Source organism: Mobula hypostoma, chromosome 2 (assembly GCF_963921235.1).
Source record: "Mobula hypostoma chromosome 2, sMobHyp1.1, whole genome shotgun sequence".
NCBI lineage: Eukaryota > Metazoa > Chordata > Chondrichthyes > Myliobatiformes > Myliobatidae > Mobula > Mobula hypostoma.
Genome location: NC_086098.1, coordinates 212210574 through 212235482, shown reverse-complemented (window position 1 = coordinate 212235482; position 24909 = coordinate 212210574). Strand labels below are relative to the sequence as shown.

Below are 24909 nucleotides of genomic sequence, written 5' to 3'. Positions count from 1 at the left end.
GTAGAAGGATATGATTTATTAACTTCAATCTTCCTCCATAATCACTCAAAGAGTTGAATTGCAAGTGCATGTAATGAGAGCTGTATTCTTCTACATTAGGCCACAAACTTATCAATCACCTCTGCTGTGGACCACTTTCTGGAGATCCAAGACGCCGACTTCTACAAAGAAGGGATCTGTATGCTTCACGACCGCTGGACTAAGTGTGTAAATGTAGGAGGGGACTATGTTGAAAAATAAATGTGCTAGGTTTTCTAAAATTGACGACTCCTACCTTAGGCCACAAACTTATCAATCACTCCTGGTACTTGCTGGTCAGTGTGTGGATTCAGTGGATCTAATGGCCTGTTTCTGTGTTGTGTGAATCTAATTTATGATACTAAAACCCTTCGATTCACACAACACAGCACAAATACAAGCACAAAGCCTTTTCAGGAAGAGGTGGATATCTAGTTTCAATGCCTTACAACTGAATAGGCATCAGTTTCTCAAGTGTATTTGACTTCACTAGTGAATACAAGCAGAAGAGTCTAATTGGTGCAACATTACAACTGTTTTCTTGAGTAACTCTGAGAAAGGCTCAGTTCATAGATGTGGTGAAGCCACATTTCATTGTTAACAATGAGCTGCTCTTTGCTGTACATCAGTGGAACAATGAATGACCTTGGAGCTTGGCTGAATGGTTGTGACACACTATGCCAATGAGTATTTTAGCCATTGGGTCTGGCTGCATGGATGTTCCACTCTTTCTTTCACATACCACTGCAGAGTTAGAAAAGCAAAGAATTAATTGGGTAAAGGGCTGGGGGCTAGGTCAGGGCCTTGGCCTGGAGATGGACTTCAGTCATACAGTTTGGTTGAAGCCTTGGTTAGGGTCAGTTCAGGGAGTCAAGAGGAATTGTTATGCAAAGCAAGACATAAATTTTGTGGTGGTGAATGGTGTGGATGTGGATGCTGAGCATTGTGCAGGAAAATCAATGCTGTGGTTGGGAAGGGGCTATAAAGTTGAGTGGCATTGTTTCTAAAGGAGGTAAGGCAAGTAATACAACCTATCTCACACTATTCTCAAACCTGGGATGGGACCTATAAGGGATTTGGCTGTTTTGAAAACAACATGATGTTATTTCCTGAGAGATCGTCTGCAGGGGTCTCACAGCTAAGCTCTTCAATGTCTGTCTAGTTTGTTACTGAAAGTGCCTGGTCATATTCTCACAGTGAAAACACTGCTGAGGAAATTCACTTTGACAAATTTGGCTTTTGTGTGTGAGACCCTATAAACAATAAAGCTATTTGTAAGAGTTACTGGAGTAAAGAGATATTTAAAGTGGTATGTATAACATACTAGTGCTCACTAAAGCTTTAATGAAAGCTTCTGTCTTCAGCTTTGTGTATGAAAGAAACATTAACACTTCAGGTCAATGATTGTTCATCTGACAAGAAATATTTACTGTGTTTTCTCTCCAAAAGTTCTGCCTAACATGCTGGCTTTTTCCAACAATTCCTGAAAGTATTCATTTGTTTGATTCAGTTAATGCTTTATGTAGGAAGCCATGCTTCCAAAGGATGAAAAAAAAACCACTGCAAATAATTTGCTCTTTCAAATGTCACTGCCAATGTTAAGTGTAGTCAAGGGCCATTCCTCTTTATAAATGTGCACGGTGCCCTGGGAACCCTGCGAAATACATCCATGCTACTGCTTAGGAAATATTCTAATTATTGATACTCCTGAGATGCAACACTCAAATCGCGTGCAGTCCCCAAGTTTGCCCTCTTGTTGAGTTCACATGACATAGGAATCAGCTGGTCCATGGCACACATTCATGGTGAACACTCCTTTGAGTAGGATTTGCTTTTCATAAACACAGAAAATTCTACAGATGCTGGAAATCCAAAGCAACACACAGACTGCTGGAGGAACTCAGCAGGTGGCACCTATGGAAGTGAATAAACAGCCAACATTTTGGGCTGAGACCCTTCTTCAGGACTGGAAAGGAAGGAGGAAGATGTCAGAATAAAAGATAGGGGTAAGGGAAGGAGGATTAGTTAGAAGGTGATTGGTGAAGCTAGGTGGGGAGGAAAAGTAAAGGGCTGGAGAGGAAGAAATCTAATAGTAAAATCAAAGCCAAATTCCAACTGTAGGGAAAGTTATACAGTGAACACCAACCTTAGCGCTTTCTGGTTAATCTCTTATTAGAACCAGCAAGCCACATATCTCAAAAGCCTGCCACCTAATTTAATATTATGAGTGATCTTGTGCCTTGCTGCACAATTCACACATCCATTGAGTGCCCAAAAATGTATCATTTCTCACCTTGAACGTGCATGACTATTGAATGTTTAGAGTATTTTGAGGTAACAAATTCCAAGGATTTACAATTCTCTACATAACAAAATTTCTCCTCATCACCATACTGAATGTTGGAGCCTCTCCCTCTCACTCCCTCCTTATCCTGAGACCATTATTAACTATTGCAGAACTCGCAGCTAAGGAACAAAGCTTCCCTGTGTCCAACTTGTCAATCATTCTAATATGCTTCAATGAGTTCATTCTTATTATTCCATATTAGGGGGAGTATTAACCAAAATTAATTGCTTACTTTTTATTGAATTACATTATTATCTCAGGAATCAAACTAATAAATCAACAATGCATTGACCTCATACATGGAGACTAAAATTACATGTATTGTAATGCACAAAATACCTAATTTCGTTATACAAAACTCTGTGGGCAAATCAATATGCAATATGCTAGAAGATTAGGAGAGTGGACAGGTAATGGAGCACAATATAAGAGCATGTGAAATTGGTCACTCTGCTAAGAAGTTCAGAAAACAACATGTACATATAAAACACAGAGAGATCCAGAGTAAATTCAATCCTATTCTTTATTGCAAATGGGATTTGAATACAAAATTAAACAGTTTTGGCTTTTAACGAGGTTTGGCTGAGATTTATAGGGGTTTAGTGAAGCTTCATTTACAGTATTTACAACATTTGAGAAACATCTGGATGAGCACTTAAATACCAAGGCACAGAAGGTTAAAGATCAAGTGCTGGAAAATGGGATTGATATAGATGAGTCCTCAGTGGTGAGATGACAGGCCTGTTTCTGTACTGTGTGACTCTTTGACTATATTTTCAAACTGATGCTTTGGCAGGCAATGGTCTTTGGTCATTTCTGCATAGAAAATCAAAATAAGGTATTTTTGAAGCTGTCTTATAGTATGTAGAATGGAAGCATACACTAATTACATCCTTCTTCAGCTTTGGAGTAAATCCATGTAATATTGAAATCTAAGAGGGTATTCTTAGATTCTGCATGATTGCAAGAGAAGACACTTCTAAGTTAAACCACAATTCGGGCAAGAGTGTGTTTTGGTAGGCAGCAGTGTCAGAAATTTTGTCAAGAATTGAATTATACAGATGTATTGCTTGTGATGAAGTTTGTCTTTTTTTTAGACCAATGGTATTCCATGCAAAACTGTAAATCTGGTCATGATGTTCTGACTGAGCAAACAGTCTATGATTGGAAAAAACTGATTGCAATGGGTCTCTTAGTGGATTTTGTATGGGATGAAATAATGACTCAGCTGCCCAAATGATCTGGGCATTAGAAATAACTAACAAAATAACAATTAAATATGCAGATGTTGTTGCCAAAAATATAAATTTTGATTGGGATGTGAAAAACAAATATTTAATGTACAACTCCTGCAAGTTTTAAAAAAGTTTCTTAAAGCAAAATTCATTTAACCAGGATTGGATTTTCCTCATGTACAGTCGGAGATGCTAAGTTAATGAGACGAAAAAAGATTGTACTCACCAAGTACTGATGGAAGTTGTCCCGTCTGTATATTAGTTCAGTATCTTCCTTATCGGCTGCTGTTAGGTCCCGATTTTCAGCAGTTTTTAGATCTCCCTGGTGCCCATCAACTGATTTGCTTTTATCACCCTGTTTGAAAAGTTTGTCAAAAAAGCTTATTTCTTTTTGCTTTGGTTGTTCTGCTTCTTTTTCAGCAGGTTCAGCAATATCAGTAGAGGGCTGCTGTTGCTTTTGAGTAGAACCTCCCTTTTGTGTGGAGGATTGTTGAAGATTCACTTTATCAATAGATACTGTGTTCACCGAGAAGTCCTTTTGATTGGTCTGGAGCTTAGCTGTTTCTGATTTTGGCTCTGTAGGAGGGTCATCAGTACGCCCTGGTACAGAGCGATACAAGGAGAATGAAAATTTCGGTTTCAAATCAGCCTTTGCAGATTTCACTGGTTCTTTTTCCTCTGCATTGGCACCGGGGCTCATCTCCATTGTTTTCTGTGATGTGAACGTCTCAGGGTCCTGTTCAACATCTGCTGCCATACAAACAAAAATATAAACAAGGACAAACATCTTATAAATAATCTGTCAGCAAAGTTCTATTGATATGTCCAGATTTTCCATCTTACATACATTCTCAATTTGAATTTGTCCACATATACCTGGCATAAACATAAATTACTTTCAGATTTAATTCACTGTAATCTGAAATGTTATTATTCAACACATTAATTTTGTAGGATAGCAAAATATACAAGGACGCAAGCAATTAGCACATTAGTTTAACTGTAGGCTGAAAATACTAAGAGGCTGTTGGTATAATGAAAGGTTTACTCGAGGTTAAATGTAAGTATTTTTGTCCATGTTCTAAATCATTCTCTTGACTCTGGGTTTATTTTCTAGGACTAGTGGTTGATGAGCATAGTTCAAATCAATTAAAGACAGATAAGGCAATTCTGCATTTCTACTGTTTAAGTGAAATTGGAGTGCATTTGTCTGTTGTTATTAATAGCCCTGATGCTTGAAGAAAGAATTTGGAATTTACTACATAACTATTTAGAGAGTTGACCACTTCATGAATAGCTGCACACCTCCCAAGAAAGGTTACATCCCAGCAACATAACATACAAAAGGTACAAACTTATATACTTATTTATTATTCAGAGATATAACACATGAAAATAATAAGAACAATAACCTTTTGATTTTCTTCCTATAAAATGTACAGTTCTTAACTTCACCATTTTCAATTACCAACTTCACTATTTTAACAAAAAATTACACTGGGCAGATGACACTAGGGCTAACAGCATTCACAGTTTTTTTTTTCCACAATCAGGCACCAACAAACAGATGTACATTGAAATTTGGATCTTAAAAAGTGACACTCTGCTGTTACACTGGAGAAATTGCATCCCAATGTTTGCTTCATCACTGAAGTGTGGCAGCTGACATGAAGTTCCTGAATTTGTATAGAAGAAGTGAAATAACCATACCATTTTAAGTTTAGTTTATTCATTTATTGTTTACTTATTGAGATACAGCTCGGAGCAGGCCACTCTGGCTCTTCGAGCCACGCCGCTCAGCAACCCCTAATTTAACCCTCGCCTAATCATGGGACAATTTACAATGATCAGTTAACCTATTAACCAGTGCGTCTTTGGACTGTGGAAGGAAATTGGAGCATCCGGAGAAAACACATGCATTCCACGGGGAAGACACACAAACTGCTTACAGATGGCATTGGAAATGCACTCTGATGCCCTGAGCTGTAATAGCATCGTTCTAACTGCTACACTAGCATGGCACCCATTTCAGTCTATGCATGGCTTCAAGGACACAATAGGTTATCATTTCAATCAGTTAACCTTCCTGGCACTAAAATAAACTTTTGCAAGCATAGAATCTACTTCTTGGGACTATATTTGTTTTAATTTAATTCTTTTTTTAAAGATTAGATTATGAGGACACTCAGTCCTCGTTTATTGTCATTTAGAAATGCATGCATGCATGCATTAAGAAATGATACAATGTTCCTCCAGAGTGATAGCACAAAAAAGGACAAACCAAAGACTAACACTGACAAGACCACTCTCTCTCTCTCTCCCTTAATACAATATTCTTCTCCTCCCTTTCTGACCCAGACTGATTTTGAATTTGCTCATTCCATCTCCCACTTCCATAGTATTTGGACTGATAATGCCACAGTCCTTCAGCTTAATTGAGCAAAAACCCACTTCGTTTTCTGTTATTCAGAAACTAATTTCTATGTTTCTTTTTTCCTGGACCATCATCAGCTTCCATATTTAACAACTTGCTCCTCAAAAAATTGTACATTCTTCATTGTTCAAGGTTAAGTCCAACTAATGTGAAAATGATCACTGTCCATCTGTAGTTTTAGTAAATTCCATATATATTATGCATAAAAAGGTCCACTACGAGGTAATCTTATTGAATTAATGGTAATTTGTTATATAAGACTGTGAACTAGCTGAATATCAGAGGACAGACTGTGCTTGTCAATAGACTTTGATTTAATTGTAGATGAACACATGGGTTAAGACCCTAAATGCTCACCTGATCCACTAATTACATAGTTGCATAAGTTGAGGAAAAAAAAAATCTGAATTTGCGGATACCAGTATTTCTTTAAACCAGAGTCAGAGTCAGGCTTAACATCACTGGCATATGCTGTTTTGAGGCAGCAATACAGAATATTAAAAAGTATAAATTACAATTTTTAAGTATATAAATACATACATACATATGCACACACACATACATACACACACACAAATTAAATTAAATATGCAGTGCAAAAAAAGAGCATAAAATAGTGTGGAAGTGTACATGGGCTCATTGTCCATTCTGATGGCAGAGGGGAACAAGCTGTCCCTGAGATGTTAAGTGTCTTCAGGCTCCTGTACCACCTTCTTGATGGCAGTGACAAAAAGAGGGCATGTCCTGGGTTTAGGGGTCCTAAATGATGGATGCTGCCTTTTTGTGGCATCGCTTTTTGAAGGTGTCCTTGATGCTGTGGAGGCTAGTGCCCATGATGGAGCTGGTTGAGTTTGCAACTTTCTGCAGCTTATTCCGATCCTGTGCAGTGACCCCTCCATACCAGATGGTGATGCAACCAGCTAGAATGCTGTTCATGGTGTATCTGTAGAAAATTGCGAGAGTCTTTGGTGACATATCAAGTTTCCTCAAAATCCTAATGAAATATAGCTGCTGTCTTGTCTTCTTTGTAATTGCAGCAAAATATTGGGTCCAGGATAGATATATTCAGAGATATTGACACCCAGGAACTTGAAACTGCTCAAACTTTCCACTGCTGATACTTTGATGAGGACTAGTGTGTTTTCTCTTGACTTCCCCTTCCTGAAGTCCAAAATCAACTCCTTTGTCTTACTGATGTTGAGTGCAAGATTGTTGCAACAGCACTCAACCAACAACCTTGCATTACTCATGAGAAGAGTAGATAATGTTGGACTAAAACAAGGAGCCGTAGTATACTGTGATTAAAATAATTATCATAAATATAGGGAAAGGAACTGAAGTCAATAAGGAAAGAAAATGATCCGGATGATCTGGTGTCAGTCTATTTCCTGAAAGCTATAGCTATTATAGGCTACCAAATATATTTATGGGGCAATTTAAAGTAGAATAGAAATACCTCTTAGTACTTGTGTAAACTCTTCTTTTGTCCTTTTTTGGGAGAGATATACAGTCCTTACCTTGCAAGTACAGGTTTACAAAAATTATACTGAGATGCCATTTGCTCAGAAAGATTTCACAATTTAAGACTGTTTTCATAAAACTAAGAAAGTTAAGAAATGCCTTGAATATACATTTCAAAACAGTGGGGCAGATCATACTAGACTCAACCCATGCATTGTGTTTGGCTCTTCCAGGATGTTCACTGGTGCACATAATTTTCATGGAAGCAAATCTCCCAGTATCATACCAGCTTCTCTGAGGGAGTAACCAAAAAGGAAGAATGATTCTTGAATATCATCCAGGCTGGAAGGAGAGAAAGCTAAGGCCCCAAACTGAGCCTGGTCTGGCAAACTTCCCACAGCTCATCACGGAAAAAGACTTGTACCGTTCAGAAGTATCTATGATTACCATTACCTTTTTAGAGACAATCAAACATGTTTAAAACATTAATAATATTAATAAAACAAATATTGCCTGTATTTTCCACTTCAGTGAAAGTTGGCTGCACTATATATGCTAGTTACAAAGTTTATCTGACCCCACAACTCTGTACATTGTAGGATGCCCTTGCACTCAGGTGTGAGGGGTGGATGGACGCATGTGCCTAACACAGGTAAATGAACAACTGAGCATCTTCTAGTGTTCATGGGCTAGAATGGGTTGAATCACTTGACTGCTTAGTTAAGAGTTGACAACTTCAATGACAGATGTGCTATTTAAAGCTCTTCTTCTGTTTACGTGTTTTTGCAAGCAGAAACACAGTAAAGCCTGTAGACACTACAGTTACAGAAGGCCAGGCTCCTTCTTTCAAGTTATGTAAGGTTCCACACGGTAGGCTTATTCAGAAAGTCAGAAGGCATGGGATCCAGAGAAGTTTGGCCAGGTGGATTCAGAATTGGCTTGCCTGCAGAAGGCAGAGGGTTGTGGTGAGGGAGTACATTCAGATTGGAGGATTGCGACTAGTGGTGTCCCACAAGGATCTGTTCTGGGACCTCTATTTTTCGTGATTTTTATTAACGACCTGGATGTTGGGGTAGAAGGGTGGGATGGCAAATTTGCAGACGACACAAAGGTTGGTGGTGTTGTAGATAGTGTAGAGGATTGTCAAAGACTGCAGAGAGACATTGATAGGATGCAGAAGTGGACTGAGAAGTGGCAGATGGAGTTCAACCCGGAGAAGTGTGAGGTGGTACACTTTGGAAGGACAAACTCCAAGGCAGAGTACAAAGTAAATGGCAGAATACTTGGTAGTGTGGAGGAGCAGAGGGATCTGGGGGTACATGTCCACAGATCCCTGAAAGTTGCCTCACAGGTGGATAGGGTACTTAAGAAAGCTTATGGGGTGTTAGCTTTCATAAGTCGAGGGATAGAGTTTAAGAGTCGCGATGTAATGATGCAGCTCTATAAAACTCTGGTTAGGCCACACTTGGAGTACTGTGTCCATTTCTGGTTGCCTCACTATAGGAAGGATATGGAAGCATTGGAAAGGGTACAGAGGAGATTTACCAGGATGCTGCCTGGTTTAGAGAGTATGCATTATGATCAGAGATTAAGGGAGCTAGGGCTTTACTCTTTGTAGAGAAGGAGGATGAGAGGAGACATGATAGAGGTGTAAAAGATAATAAGAGGAATAGATAGAGTGGATAGCCAGTGCCTCTTCCCCAGGGCACCACTGCTCAATACAGGAGGACATGGGTTTAAGGTAAGGGGTGGGAAGTTCAAGGGGGATATTAGAGGAAGGTTTTTTTACTCAGAGAGTGGTTGGTGCGTGGAATGCACTGCCTGAGTCAGTGGTGGAGGCAGATACACTAGTGAAGTTTAAGAGACTACTGGACAGGTATATGGAGGAATTTAAGTTGGGGGCTTATATGGGAGGCAGGGTTTGAAGGTCAGCACAACATTGTGGGCTGAAAGGCCTGTACTGTGCTGTACTATTCTATGTTCTATGTAACACTAGAAAGGATAGAAGCAAGTTTGATGCCTGGCGGTGGTTCCGCTTACAATGAAGCTGTGGAACAGATTTCTAAATCACAAGTTGATTATTGATTTGCTGAAACAAAGACAGGAAATGATGAAAATACACAGCAGGTCAGTCATATTGGAAGAAAAACAGTTCTAATGTTTCAGGTCAAAGAATAGGAAAGAAGAACAAAGCCATTTTTTAAATGCTTGAAGGGTGTGGGGGAGGGTGGTGACTGCGGGGAATAAGCTGTAAACGAGATTCTGGTGAATAATTAATTGGCAGATTAAAATAAGTAAAAGTTAGAGCGAAAACATAAACAGAAGAAGGAGGAGATAGAAAAGCAGATCAGAAAGACATGCCTGACAAGCCTGGCTGAGCATGTCCTCCATTCACAGGAAGTGGTGGTTGCCTACAACACCACTGTCAGGGGAGGGGCTGATATTTTTAAGATGTGCTTAGACATACACAATTGGCATTTAGGCAGGCAGGGATACAGACAATATGCAGACAGGTTTGCACTTTAAACTGGCACTGTGGTTGGTAAAGACATTGTAGAACAAATCACCTGTTCCCATGGTGTACTCTGCTATGCTCTATGTTCTACAGTATGTCAACGCTCAATGTCTCCCACTAGCAAGCTCCTTGTGCCTCCTTCACCAAGGTTAACACTAGGTGATGGGCATGTGGCAGTGCCTGCAAACTGAAAGGCATGGATGCACTTTTCAGTAGTGCTAATTGCTTGAGGGTATGATGAACCTTAAATATGTAGGTTTGATCTCTGATTAGTAAGAGATTGTTGGTAGGTGAAAGATGTGATATGCTTTGAGTAGTTAGTTAAGTTGGTTAATGATGTTGATAACTTCTGCAAGGTCAGAGGCAGAGCATCCATAGACTAGATTCTTGCTTCCTCCCATTGATCTCCTTGACTCTCTCCTACTGTCCTCACAACCTGCACCTGGAGGGTCTCCTGCAGGTGTACAATTTCTCCTCTTTTTACATCTTTCTTAGCCTGGCCGCAATGCCAGTATTGGAAGCTTGCGATGCCTTCTCTTTTCTACTCCTTTGACAATTACCACAACAATCACCACAATTTCTCACAACCATAAAGCACCTCCCCTTTAAGAAGTGCAGATGGCTTTAAATAGATTCACTTTAACCAATCCTAACCCTCCATGAAGTTGGGCCCACTGCTGAGGTGATAAGCCACACGCTATTTTAATGACACTATATATGTACACAGTCCATGTCAGTACAAATGATTACATGTTATCTGTATGCAGTTATCCATGCACCTGGCTTTGGAGCTTCTTAATTTAGCCCCAGAGGTATTTCTACTAAACTGCTAAGATTTTTAATTGTTCCTTTGCCAAGTTGTTAACTATTAAGGTTCTCATGTTTACTTTTGAGAACTTTCATGAGTCTCCCAAGATTTTCTGCTCTCCCTTTTAGTAATATTGTACATCTTTATATGTTGACTTGGGTTTCCAATTAAAGCATCAAAGTTGATCCAGCTCATTTATTCTTGCAGCCCCAGTTACAATTTTTGCAACATTACTGGAATATGCAGCATGTTATTTGTCTATGCTAAATGGTTTAAATTATTTGCTGAACTGATATTCTATGGCTCAATTTTTTTTCCTTCATTTAATTCATAGTTTATTTTCTGAGTGCTCAAAAGTTCTTCATTTCAATCAATTGTTCTTTCTTATCCTTGAGTTTTCTTTCCTCTCCTTTCATCTGATACAGACCACGATAACCCATATGTTGCTAATTTTCTAAATCGAAGAGCATGGTTACTGCTATGGATGCAGCTGTTTCCTCCTCAAATCTGATAAAAGTATCAACAGGAACCTATCTTTCACTTTTAGGCGTTCACCTATGTGACATTGACAAGATTCTTTTTTTGCCATTGTTAATTTGATATTTACTCAATGTACCAGCATTGTAGTACATTTTATAGGATGGAAAGAGAAGTTGTACTGGAATCACCTTAAAACATAGGAGAAGAATTAGCCCATTCAGCCCATTGAGTCTGCTCCATCATTCGATCACGCCTGATTTACTTTCTCTTTCACCCTCTAACCCTTAATCAAGAACCTATCAACCTGGAACTGGTCCCAGGCAATGAATCTGGTCAGCTGTCAGATCTCTCAGTGGGAGACCATTTCAGAGACAGTGACCAGAATTCCCTGTCATTTACCATAGTCTTGGAGAAGGATAGGAACAAACTGTGTGGTAAAGTATTTAATTGGGGAATCATGATGTTATTAGACTGGAACTTGGAAGCTTAAACTGAGAACAGTACTCTGTTTAGGGAACACTTGTATGGAGTTTTGGACAGGTTTGTCCCATTCAGACAGGGATAAGATGGCATGGTTTACTAGAGATGTGGAACATCTAGCCAAGAGGAAGAAAAAAGCTTATTTAAGGTTTAGGAAACAAGGATCAGACAGGGCTCTGAACAGTTATAACGCAGCCAGGAAGGAACTTAAGAATGGACCTAGTAGACCTAGAAGAGGACACGAGAAGGCCTCGGCGAGTACAATTAAGGAAATCCTAATGCATTTCACTCATATGTGAAGATAGCTAGAGTGAGGTAGGATTGATGAGGAATGGAAGAGTAAATATCTGGCTGGAGTCAGAGGTCCTTAAGAAATACTTAAGCTTCAGAATTCACCAGTGAAAGGGACCTTGAAGTTTGTGAGGACAGTGTAAAATAGAATGATATGATAGAATATATTAACATGAAGAAAAAGGAGGTGTTGGAACTTTTGAAAAACATTAGGATAGGCAAGTCCCCAGGGCCTGACAAGATACATCCAAGGTTACTACAAACAGGAAGCAAGGGAGGAGATCACTGCTCCTTTGACAATAAACTTTGAGCCCATAGTCAGCATGGCTTTGTGAGAGGCAGGTCAGTCATTCCTCACGAGCCTGACGGAATTCTTTGAGGATGTCAATGAAGGTAAAGCAGTGGATGCGGTGTACATGGATTTTAGTAAGGTGTTTTGATAAGGTTCCCCATAGGGAAATGTAGTAGTTTACAAAGCCCAAGTATGACCTGAGTTGTGACACATTTTTCGGCATGGATGCCTGTTGCACTGCTTCAATCTTCTCTTGTGACTTATTTAAGCCACAATTGTCAATGACATGTCCACAATATGAGATTTCATTCTTGAAAAACTCACATTTCTCTCTCTTTGCATGCAGACCAAACTCACTCAGCCTGGTAAGCACTTTACCAAGGTCCTGGAGGTGCTCTTCATCATTTTTTTTCCAGTTACAACAATGTCATCAAGGTAACATTGTGTTCCTGGGATATATTGGAGCATATGGTCTATTGGTCTTCGCCAAATTGGTGGAGATGATGCGACAACAAAGGTGAGACTATAATACTGGAACAGTTCTTTGTGAGTGTTGATTGTGAGGAACTTCCTGCTTGACTCCTCAATCTCCATTTGTAGATAGTATTGTGACAAGTCAATCTTTGAAAACCTCTTCCCACCTGCCAAAGATGCAAAAAATGTCTTCTATTTGTGGCAGAAGATACTGTACAGTACGCAGCACCAGGTTGATGCTCACCTTGAAATCCCCACATATGCAAATGGCTCTGGCCTTCCCGTTCTTGATCACTGGGACAATGGGCATCGCCCAATCGCTCCATTCAACCTTGGAGAGAATCCCAGACACCTCCAAGATCTGCAGTTCAGGATCCACTTTAGGATAGAGTATGTAAGGCACTTTACGGAATCTTGGTGTTGCTGTTTCATCTAGTTCAGTTCTGGCTTTCATTCCTTTGAGTTCACCAATACTCTTCTCAGACACCTTCTCATTAGCATTAAGCAGCTGTGACAGCCTTTGGTTGTGCTACCATTTGGGCTGCAGTTCCCTGTAGATGCCACACTGAGAACTTTGATTGAGTGCCAGTCTAGTTGGCTTTTTCTCAACCATTCACATCTGAAAAGTGCTGGCCCTCCACTTTTCAATACATAATGTTCTAACTGCTGTGTATGGCCTCCATATATCACATTTACCTCCAGTTTGCCTTTGTGAGACATTTTTGTGCCTGTACAGGTCTTTAACATCACTGAGGTCTTCTCTAATGGTATCTTAGAAAATAGGCTGTTGAAGTCAGCTTCTGGAATTATGGTCAGAGCTGACCCTATATCCAGCTCAATTTTCAGCTTTACACATTTATTGTGATTTAGATGATTTTGTGATCTGCTTCAATTATACTATGCAGTTCTATGCATGCTACTTCACCATGACAGTTCACCTTTTCAGACTCAATGTTGTCTGATTTTGTTTTACGTTTGGTAACTTTACACATTTGCCTAGTTTTGTGTTGGAGACACTTCACTTGGTTGTGTTTTTTGTCTGCCTTGCATAGTCTCTCCATGTGCCTTTGTCTGTGACACTTTCTGCAGACTTTTTGCTGAACCAACAGTCATTTGCTTCATGAGAGAATTTGCCACATTGATAGCACCTTTGGCTTTTGCACCATTCAGGAACATTTTGTGCATTCCACGTTCTAACCTCTTTTTCTGTAGTTCTGCTGCATCCATTGCTGTAGTCTTTAATGATATTGCAATGCTCCTTCTAAGGTCTCTTTTGGATAATAGCCTCTTTTGAGTGCTTTGACTATGCATGCCACATACAAGCCTGTCCCTTAATGCATCAGAATGTCCATCTCTAAAGTCATAGTACAGAAAACATTTGTACAAGTTCTGCAATGTATTCAGAAATGCTTTCATCTTTTGACTGGTTCCTTCTGTAAAATCTAAATCTCTCAGCTATTACCAATGGTTTGGAGCTCAAGTGATTTTGTAAAATTGTAACAATTCTGTCAAACGTCTTTCTTGCTGGCTTTTCAAGGGGATACTAGGTTGCGCAAGGGCCTGTATGTTCTTAGGCCAATTAAGTTAAGAACTGTAGTGACTTGCTTTTGCTCCTCCACATTGTTTGCATTACAATACAGTTCCACCCCCTTGTTATATGACTCCCAACCTTCATCAACTTCCCCAGCTGAAGCTATTGCTATGTTATTTTCACTTTAAATTCAGCACATCTTTCACTATTACTACGCACTGTACTCATGCTTTTGTTAATGTCTGTGATGGCTTTCTAGTGCTGTTTAGTCCTGTAACTGTCAATGCAGTTCATGATATTTTCTGACGTTCAACTTCATCCTCATTGCCAAATTGTTGTGTCTGGGCACAATGACATATCAATTAGATAAATGCTCACATTAATAGGCTTAACACATTCTTCACACCTGAACTGCATTGTTGCACTGTGAGGTGCAAAGCTTGGGAACTGGGAAGTTTTCCTGCTTCGTATTGTTCTAAGGATTTGACAGCACTTGACAGCTCCAGTGTGTGGATTGCATTAACTGCACACCCACACCGGGCTACTTAAGCAGGCATTCTATGACAAACTCTGTCGCAGTAAGAGATATCCAGAAAGACAAGAAATATGCTTTGATGACATTTGCGAAGTCAGCTTTAAAAAAATGTAACATTCACTCCTCCTCATTACAAACCCTGGCCCTTACTGACTAAATGGAAGAGGAGTATCTGGGAAAGCATTGAGAAGCTTTAGTGTTTACATTTAGAGTACACAGAGACCACTTGTAAATCTTGCAAAGAATGTACTGAGAACCTTGAGTGTTTACAGCCGGGATACACAGAGTGCAAGAAATGTACATCTTTCCAAATAATCTGCGCACCTACCACAACAAACACCACCTGACCCATCTGTGGCAGATTCTGTGAATCCAACATTGGTCTCTTCAGCCATCTCAGGATCCAGAGGTGGAAATGGAAACAGAGAAGAAGGTGTCTAGAATTCCCTTACCACACAAAACACTGAGGAGAGTCTTTGGAAATGTCTGACCCTGCTTTCAGAATCTTCAGTACTACAGTGCTGGTAATTTGTATAAATGTTCTGGGAAATGTATGTACATACAGTTTTGTCTAATACTTAACTTTATGATGGAATAAATCTGATATAGAACATTAGCAATCTATCATCACCTGATAGGTTTGCACACCATTTGCAGTGTTCGAAAGTCATACGAAGAAATCATTTCATAACATCATTAATCCATTTTATATCAAACAGCACATGAACATTTAAAATGACGACCGTCAATGGATTCAATACTTGTAGTATAACTTGTCTCACTGTAGAAATAATCTAGCGATTTCCCCACCTTGTTCATCATAAACTAATTAATTTCTACATTATTACTTACTGAGTATACCAAAGACGTCTCTAAAGAACTCAGAACTTAAATAGAACAGACTGTCAATCTCTCACTTTCTATTTTTTAACTTCATCCCTAACAAGGAAGACTAAGTTTTTGCTTTGAAGACAATGTTAGAAGTATCAGGCTATTTACTGTCGATTGAATGTCAAAGGCTAGCTTAAAAAAAACAGAAAATGATTAAAAATATTCAGCAAATCTAGCAGGATCCATGGTGAGAGAAATCATAACATTTAGGTCAACTTAAAATGTACGAAAACAAGTATATCTATCTTGAGTTGCAGAGGGGAGAAGAAAGAACAGGGAACAGGGGGTGTAATAGAAATAGGAAGGCAGTTCCTAGGAGACAATTACTTTTGGGCAGGCAGTTAGACAGAAAGCAGAAGCAGAAGAGCATACATGAATTGTAAGGTGCAGAAAACTTTACTGAAAATCTAAAACAGAACTGAATACCCAGTTAATGAGGCAGCATCTTTGGGGAGACAGAATAAGTGAATATAGTGGGTGGATAACTTAATGTCAAAGTTGGATAGCTCAGCCTCAAGAAGGAATGGCGTGAAACCTCTATGTTGAATATTGAGGCCCAAGGGCAGAAACATGCCAAATCAGTAACTAAGGTATTATTTTGTGAACCTACATTGGGAAATACTGGAATAACATAGGAGGCCAAAGAGAGCAGAGAAAGATGTGATGCAGAATTAAAGTGACAGGCCAATTCAAGATTCAATCAATGCCTAGTCTGTCAGCTTTAGACACTAACTTCCATCACAGAACTTTTTAAAAACCAAGACTTTTTATAAAGCATAACATGTTTTCTATTACTTCTGCAGCAAGATAATTTTAAAGTTCTTTCATAACATTAAAATAACATTTGCAAATCCTTATCATAACACAGTTGACACTGTCAAAGTAGTCCATAAGACATTAGGGTACTCAAGCTATGTGACCAAGAGGGCAGCCAAAGCTCAAAAATTTGCATCATTACTTCAAAAGGCTAATGATAACAAAATTGTTTACATCAGAAAATACTTGGAACTGATCATTATGCTCAGAATAATTGCAGTATACAGAAGTCAAACATCTAAATATTTGTAGTATCAAATATTTTAAAGTAAGAGACATCCCACAGTAGCTTATTACATTGCAAAATTAAAATGTACACTTGGTGGTCTAGTGGTTAAGATGCTTCTAAAAGCAGGGAAATTGATAGAGAGGAAATTCATTATTTGCACAGTACGGTAGATAAGGGGGAGAAGTTTGTTCCTGATTTACAACAGCTCTATCTCCTGTATAGTTCAGCGGCTGACTGTGTTTGATAAGTGAAAATAGATGATACTCACTTCCCTGAACTTTTGTTCTTATCACAGTGCTAAGATTGATGCTTATTGATAGGGAATGCTTCAAATATACTTAGCACTGGGCTTAGAAAAATATATATATAATGCCCTTCATCCAGTTGTACATTAAGCCTAATTGGATTTTTCTTTCATATTTTCTTACAAGAGGAGCCTACTACATCCATGAGGTCCATCAATGCAATGTATCAATGTCACTGATGCCCCTGTACTCCAAGACATACCCTCACCCCTTACTGATTCTCCCATTAGCACATACACAATTTAGGGTAGTCATTGATCTACCAAATGGGATATTGGTGGGAATTTGTTCAAATTATATATAGACAATGCTGGATATTGGAATCAAATCTGTGTGGCTGGAATATGAGACAACTGTACTCTATGAAACACTATTTTACCCAATAAACATTGTCAGGTTAGTCTAACAGAGAGTGTGCTTCTCCATGTCTAGAAAGATAGATGACTTCTGTACTTAAATTATAATTAGTTCTGCCTGTAGATCGGTATTGAAGAGGCAGTTGGGCAGAGGAAAGGCAAGTCAATTAAAAGCGAAAGGTTGTGTAAGATTTGGAGATGATTAGTTGGAGTGGTAGGAGGAAACAAGAACATCAACTGAGGAGGAGCTTGTGGGTGTCAGGGAGACAATAGTATGTTCAGGGAGATGCTCAGTTTAGTGTTAATGAAATCATCAGAGGAGGGACTGAGAAGTTCAAGAAGAATTGGATTGGGGGGCGGGGGTGAATCTGAAAGTTGTGGAAAAAACAAAGGCACTCTGGCAGACACTCAGAAAGACCTTTAACTAATAACAAAGCAGGCCTCATATAGATCCTTTTAGTGCACGAGGCTGGCACTATTCACTGTGGTGTAATTTCATGCAATTGATATCAAGAGGACTGTTTCATGCTATTTGATTATACTGCATGGAGTCAAAGGCCCCTGTGCCTGTATGTCATATACATGGAGGATCTATGATGATGATTCAGATGCGTGCTACTGACACGCAGTATTCAAATAAGTTTTATATTTGTGTTTTAAAATTGACAGGCTCTCACAATATTTCAACTATGTGGCACACGAGAAAAATACAGAAATGCTACTCTAGAAAGCAAAGACAATTTCCAGGTGATGTTGTTTAGTATGTTGGTGAGTTACGCCCTGGACAAATATAGTAACTCGTTATTAATTAAAACCAGTTTCTTGTTTAGTCAACATTTATAAAACATTGCAGATTTTAATAAATCCATTGAAAGTAAGATGCTCATCCCTCATTGATTAAATGTAAATCATATTAACAAGTATGATCTCTGTATTAGAAGTGTAAAGTACTTTACATTGTGGGAATTACAGACCACAGTACAGGTGAAAAGATAATTTTGATGGTGGTAGTAAGGTGGAGTGAGGGGAAGGGGTTGGGTTGAAGTCTCAAATGACTTTTACAAGAAACAACATGAGGAATTATTTATGTCATGGTTGAAATAAGATCTGTGTCTATGATCTTAGGCCTTTCATTGTAGCTTCCTGTTATAAATCAGTTAAGACTTGCGTAACATTATAAACAACTTAAACAGCTTACATCCATGTAAGATGTGGGAGAGGCAGTAGGTGAACAGAACTTCAAAGTAATCATGGTGATGGAAATTAATTAATTCAGTTGGAAAAGTAGTTTACAGAAGAACAGTTTAAACGTGAGATTACAGAATTAAGTTTTAACAGCAAACATCTAATAATAACAGATATTCATAACAACTGTTGATTTGCAGACATCCCACCTCTCCCGGAAGTTCCGGGAGTCTCCCGCAAATTAATAGTGGCTAGCTGATGCCCGCAAATTATATACAATGTCCCGGAAAATGATTTGTTTGAGACCGAGCGTGAGAGAATGTGTGAGAGAGAGCAAGAGAGCGAGCGCAAGAGCAAGAAAGCAAGCCCGAGAGCGCAAGTGCGAGTGAGATAGAGAGCGCGAGAGAGAGCGAGAAAGCAAGCGCAAGAGAGCACGCGCGGGTGATAGAGAGAGCAAGAGCGAGAGTTCCAAAAAAAGTCAGAGTGGCAGAGTGTTCCAAAAAAAGATATAAAACGTATGTCACCCCAGACTACACTAAAATGTACCCCTGCCTCATAGAGATCAAAAATATTGACAGTGTTGCTCAGTGCACTGTTTGCAACAGTGACTTTTCTATTGCCCATGGTGGGTTAGGACTGAAAAAGACATGTTGAGGTGAATTTAAAAGTTGTCATTCGTTCATTAGCATAGCTAACGTTATTTAAACTAGCTGGCTAACTGCTAAGGAGCTACTCTATTGCAGACATCCCACCTCTCCCAGGAATCTCCCGCAAATTGATAGAATTACCTCCCTGAAATGAGTTTTTGCAGGGTGGGATGTCTGGACTTGTCTACTACAGTTTTTGAATTTCATGATTATAAAATTATGAATGACAATGTTTTTAGTTTCACGATTTGATCATTGAGCATTGTGAAGCCAGCTGATCACCAACATTTAGAAAATACCTGTCAGGCCTGCACAGATAGGCTCCTCCCAGTCTCCACCTAACTAACAGGGGTCACCCGCCACTTGTTTCCAGTCATCACCTGCAGCCATTTTAAATCCAGCTCTTATTCACAGTTTTTTGCTCACCCATCAAACCAGTCAGCCTCAAGCAGTTACTTCTAGCCTTAGTTACCATGTCATGTTACGAATCTATTCTTGTTTTGTGGCTGTTAGAGTGAGTTTTTGGGTAGATGATTCATTTACACTTAAATGACTCTGACCACCAGTCTTTTATTTGACAAAGTACTGTGGATTGAGTTCACAACAATGCATTTCCTAAAAGCTGTGAATATCGGGATACTAGCCAGACGCTGCGGATGGAAGTGTGAAGTTTACAGGTAGTTTCGAAGAGAGCATTATCTATACTTCATAGATATGAATTGTCTTCTATGTTAGCATGTAAGATACCAAATAAATATATTGTGGATTTGACTTGCACTCCTAAAGGCTGGGAGTACCAACCCAGATATGTTGGCGTCAGGAGGAAAGGATGAAGTCAGAAGGTGTGATGTTTTGTATGTAGCTTCAAAAGGAAGCATTGTCTATGCATTGTCTGTAACTTTGTAAGTAGTGACTGCCTTTTCTGCTTAGCATATAAATATCGAGCCCACATTGGGCTAGCAGACCTTTCTACCGAAAGCGTCTCCGTCCGTATTATGCCTGCTGTACCTTGTTGTGTTGAATAAAGAAGCTGCTTTGTATCTACCAGTAGCTGTCTCTCCGGTGATTTCATCCACGCCACAACAATAGCCCCTTGTGGCTTGTTATTTTGCAGTTTATGAAGAAAATCTTTTCTGCTTTTGGGTCAAGCCTCCTCTAAGTTTCCTGACAGGATGGGCAAACCAACGATTGACCCAGCAGAGTATGCTCAAATAAAGGAAGTTGTCCATTGACAGGAGCACACATTCGTCAAGCAGCAGGAAACCATTAACCATCTGCTTGCTACTCAACCAACTCTCTGTCTTCATACAGCAACTATGTGCCCCATCAACCTTCTCCCTTAGAGCCCTGATTCCATTGCTCCAATATTTCAATTGATCCCCAATGAGATGCTGCAGCTTCCTGTCCAGTGTGTCTTACAATTTGAGTTCCAGCCACCTCTGTATTCTGTGGATCAAGCCAAAATACCCTTCGTCATCTCTCTTCTGACTAGGTGAGCTCCGACCTTGGCCACCGCTAACTGGGACAATAAAACCAACGTCTTCAATAAACATGAGGAATTTACCATTGAGATGTGCCAGGCTTTTGACCATCCATGAGGTGGAAGGAGGGCAGTGGGCTGGATTCTTCACCTGTATTAAGGATCGTGCTTCGTGCTGGAGCTTCTGGGAGTGTTTGAAAGATGAGCTGTCTAGCCAGGAGATGCCCTCTGATCTTGAAATCCTCGTCACTGTAGGTCAGGGGTGGCCAACCATTTACATTCCATGTGTCAATTTTTTCATGCATGAGTTCAGATGCGCCATACAACTCTTGTACCCCCATTCAATTCTTGTAAAAATATTAATATAGACATATTTAGCATTTTTACATGATATATTGATTTAATATAAAAACAAGATAAACATTATTTACCTTAATGAGACATCTTTTAACAAATATATTTTGTCGTCTTTTGATTTCTTCCTTTTTCTTAATCATATATTCTTTCCGTAACTCAGACCCAAGCACTAGCTTCAGTTTTCCTTCTATTGCAGTCTGATGTGTTTTACAGTGTCTATTAAGATCATGTCTTCTATTATGTGAGAAAGTGTTTTCACAAACAATGCACAACGGTTTTCCTGACGGACCTGTTATAAATAACTAATTTCCCCACTGTTCATTGAATTCACGCTTACTATCATTTTCTGCTTTTCTTTTGCACTGTGATGGGTAACTGAATGTAAAAACAAGGCTTAATTTTCAAAAAAGTACAAAACTGCAAATATTCACAAAGGATGAACAAAGCACAACATATCGCACGAGTGTCAATTGTAAACTGACTGGCAAAAACCTGTGACGGACCGCTGGTGCAGACGCCTGGCGCCTCAGGATCAAACAAGTATCAAACGTGTATTGAACAGTTATGAAACGACTGCAGAACAAAAGTCCTTCTTTTCTAGTTTAACTCATTGAACATTTTTTAAAAATTGAAAACAGATTGATGTGAAAGAAGATAACATTTGCCAAAAGATGTGCATGAAATAATAAAATCGCTAAAAATAATTGCTAAGTTTTAGATTTATTCTCAGTAAAACCCATTTCTAGCTCTAAGCTACTTGAATTCCTGGTATAGATTTTTTTTACAAATCGGTTTTTGGTTAATACTTTTTGCATGAGTAGGCGTACTTTTTTTTTATTATTATCACTGGGGTACAATGCACCACTTTTGGTGCATGCGCCATAGATTGGCCATCCCTGCTCTAGGTTAACAAGAGTCTCATGGACTGACCCTCCAAATTATCAGTTGGAACCTCAGTTCAGTTTCCAGAACCACTTCAGGATACAGGACCCTCATCAATGGCGCCAGAACCCATGCAGTTAGCGACAGCTCCATTAACTCCCCAAGAGTGTGAGAGTCAGCGGAGAAGCAATTTGTGCACTCACTACAGAGCCGACAATCACTCAAGTACCAAATGCCCACTGCGTCCAGTTACATGTAGACAGCACCACCATGTAGAGATGAAGACCCTGGTAAGCTCCCCCGAGCTACTTGTTCCAACACCATACCCCAACTCGCTCTCCTTGTCCTCCTTCACACTCTGATGGCTCTATGCACACAGGAGGCTCTGGTGGATTCCAGAACAGCAGGCAACATTCTGAACTGACCTCTCATTTGCATCTTGGACTCTCTACCGAGCCTATCTGTCACCCCTTTAGCGTCATGGTCTTTGTCGGATGTAACTTGGTTTTTGGGATGGTCCGAGCACATACACAGCCTGTGCACATAGTGCTGGAGAGCGCCGCAAGTCCATCTGATTCCTCCTTATTGACTCATCAACAAAATCATTAAGAGCTGCTACCCTCTCCCTTTCAGTTCTGGTCACCTCACTACAGGAAGGATGTGGATACTATAGAGAGAGTGCAGCGGAGATTTACAAGGATGTTGCCTGGGTTGGAGGGCATACCTTATGAGAATAGGTTGAGTGAACTTGGCCTTTTCTCCTTGGAGCGACAGAGGATGAGAGGTGACCTGGTAGAGGTGTATAAGATGATGAGTGGCATTAATCATGTGGATAGTAAGAGGCTTTTTCCCAGGGCTGAAACGGCTAACACAAGAGGGCACAGTTTTAAAGTGCTTGTAAATGGGTACCGAGGAGATGTCAGGGGTAAGTTTTTCCACACAGAGAGTGGTAGATGTGTGGAATGCACTGCCGGCGGCGGTGGTGGAAGTGGATATAATAGGGTCTTTTATGGACCTCTTAGATAGGTTCATAGAGCTTAGAAAAATGGAGAGCTATGCACTAGGGAAATTCCAGGAAGTTTCTAGAGTAGGCTACACGGTCGGTACAACATTGTGGGCCAAAGGGCCTGTAATGTGCTGTAGATTTCTATGTTTTATATTTTATGTTCTACGTTCTCTCCCCTTGATGGATAGGGCATTTGCACTTGTAATGACACTGTAATGACACTGTAATTTCCTTTGAGATCAAAGTATCTATCTATCTATTCAAAGCATTCCGCAGGACCCAGATATTTACCAAACTGGATCTACAGAGCCTGTACTACCTGATCCACATCCACTTAGCAGATGAGAGGATGATGGCATTCATAACACCCATTGGCCACTACGAATACTTGGTGATGCCTTTCCAATATTCCAACAGTCCAACTGTTTTCGAAGCCTTCATTAACTAGATCCTCCGAGACATGCTACACAGGTTTGTGTACCTTGACAACATCCTCATCTTTGCCAATGACCCCCAAGACCACGTCTATCATGTTCATTCAGTACTTCAGCGTCTCCCGAAAACCAGCTGCACTGCAAATTAGAAATATGCCAGTTCTATACACCAGCCATTTCCTTCCTGGGTTACATCCTTTCACCCCAAGGCATAACCATGGAGCTAGAGAAAGTGCACGCCGTCATTGAATGGCCCCAACCGCACTTCCTCAAACAGCTACAACACTTCTTGGGCTTCCCCAATTTCTACCACTGTTTCATCGGGAACTACAGCCAACTTACCACTCCCCTCACCTCCATCACTGATAACCTGGTCTGAGGCCATGGACCACGCTTTTGTGGAACTCAAAGGACGCTTCACCACTGCTCTCATTCTCCACCATCCAAATGCCTTGGGAACTTTTATGGTAGAGGTAGGCACATCTGATGTGGGCACCGGGCCATCATCTACCAGTGAGGACTGGATGGGAAGACAAACACTTGTGCTGCCTTCTTGCACAAGTTCAGCTCTCCACAGCACCATTACAGAGTAGGAGACAGAGAGCTACTGTCTCTGAGAGAGATAGGAAAACACTGAGTCCTTCCTGATATGGACTGGCCTCTTATCCTCATATCCATTTAACAGATCCTCCAACTCAACCACATCATGCTTGTTGGGCCTGTTCTTCGAGCAATTCAACTTCACTATCTTCTACCCAGCCAGCTCTAAGACACTAAGGCAGATGACCTGTCACGGCAGTTCGACCCAGCTGAAACTGAGATCGACCCCCAGCCCATCATTTCATCCTGGCAGCTCCTCACCCTGATCATCTGAGATCTTAAGAACCAGATCTACCAGGCCCTACAGCATGAGCCTGCTCCAGCCTACACCCCTGTCAACTGCATGTATGTGCTGGCAGCTGTGCTCTCTGAGGCACTCCAATGGGCCCACTCCTAATCGCTCTCTGGCCATCCAGGTGCCTGATGGCTCTGGGTTTTCTGTGACACTGGTTTTGGTGGCCCACCATGGTCACAGATGTATGTCAGTTACTCGCTGCCTGTCCTTAATGTGCCCAGTCCAATTCCTCCAACCAACAGCCCTTTGGGCTCCTGTGCCCCCCAATGCCCATGGTCCCAAAATGCATGGATCTCACCATGGCTTTGCTACTTTCTGATGGGGCCACAGTGATCCCAATAGTGGTGGACTGGTTCTCCATGGCCCCCCTCTTCAATGCTCTCCCCAAACTTCCCTCAGCCACTGAGAAATTGGATCTGGTTCTACAACATGTAATTTCCCTTCATGGCTTCCCTTCAGATATTGCGCCAGACAATTGGTCTTCCACTTCTGGTGAGCCTTCTGCTCTCTCCTCTGCACCTCAGT

The 24909-nt window shown here is 40.3% G+C and overlaps 1 protein-coding gene across 6 annotated transcripts in view; it reads right to left on the bottom strand.

The window, feature by feature from the left end:
* The window catches only part of LOC134336732 (breast carcinoma-amplified sequence 1 homolog), a 152790-nt gene that overhangs the window by 77706 nt on the left and 50175 nt on the right, over positions 1 to 24909 (bottom strand). For 4 of the 6 annotated variants that reach the window (XM_063031188.1, XM_063031145.1, XM_063031169.1 and 1 more), the window contains one exon: positions 3827 to 4350. In XM_063031188.1, the coding sequence (XP_062887258.1) occupies positions 3827 to 4350 (524 nt within the window). The remainder of the gene's footprint in view (positions 1 to 3826; positions 4351 to 24909) is intronic. The other 2 variants (XM_063031163.1, XM_063031177.1) reach the window with 1 other exon arrangement.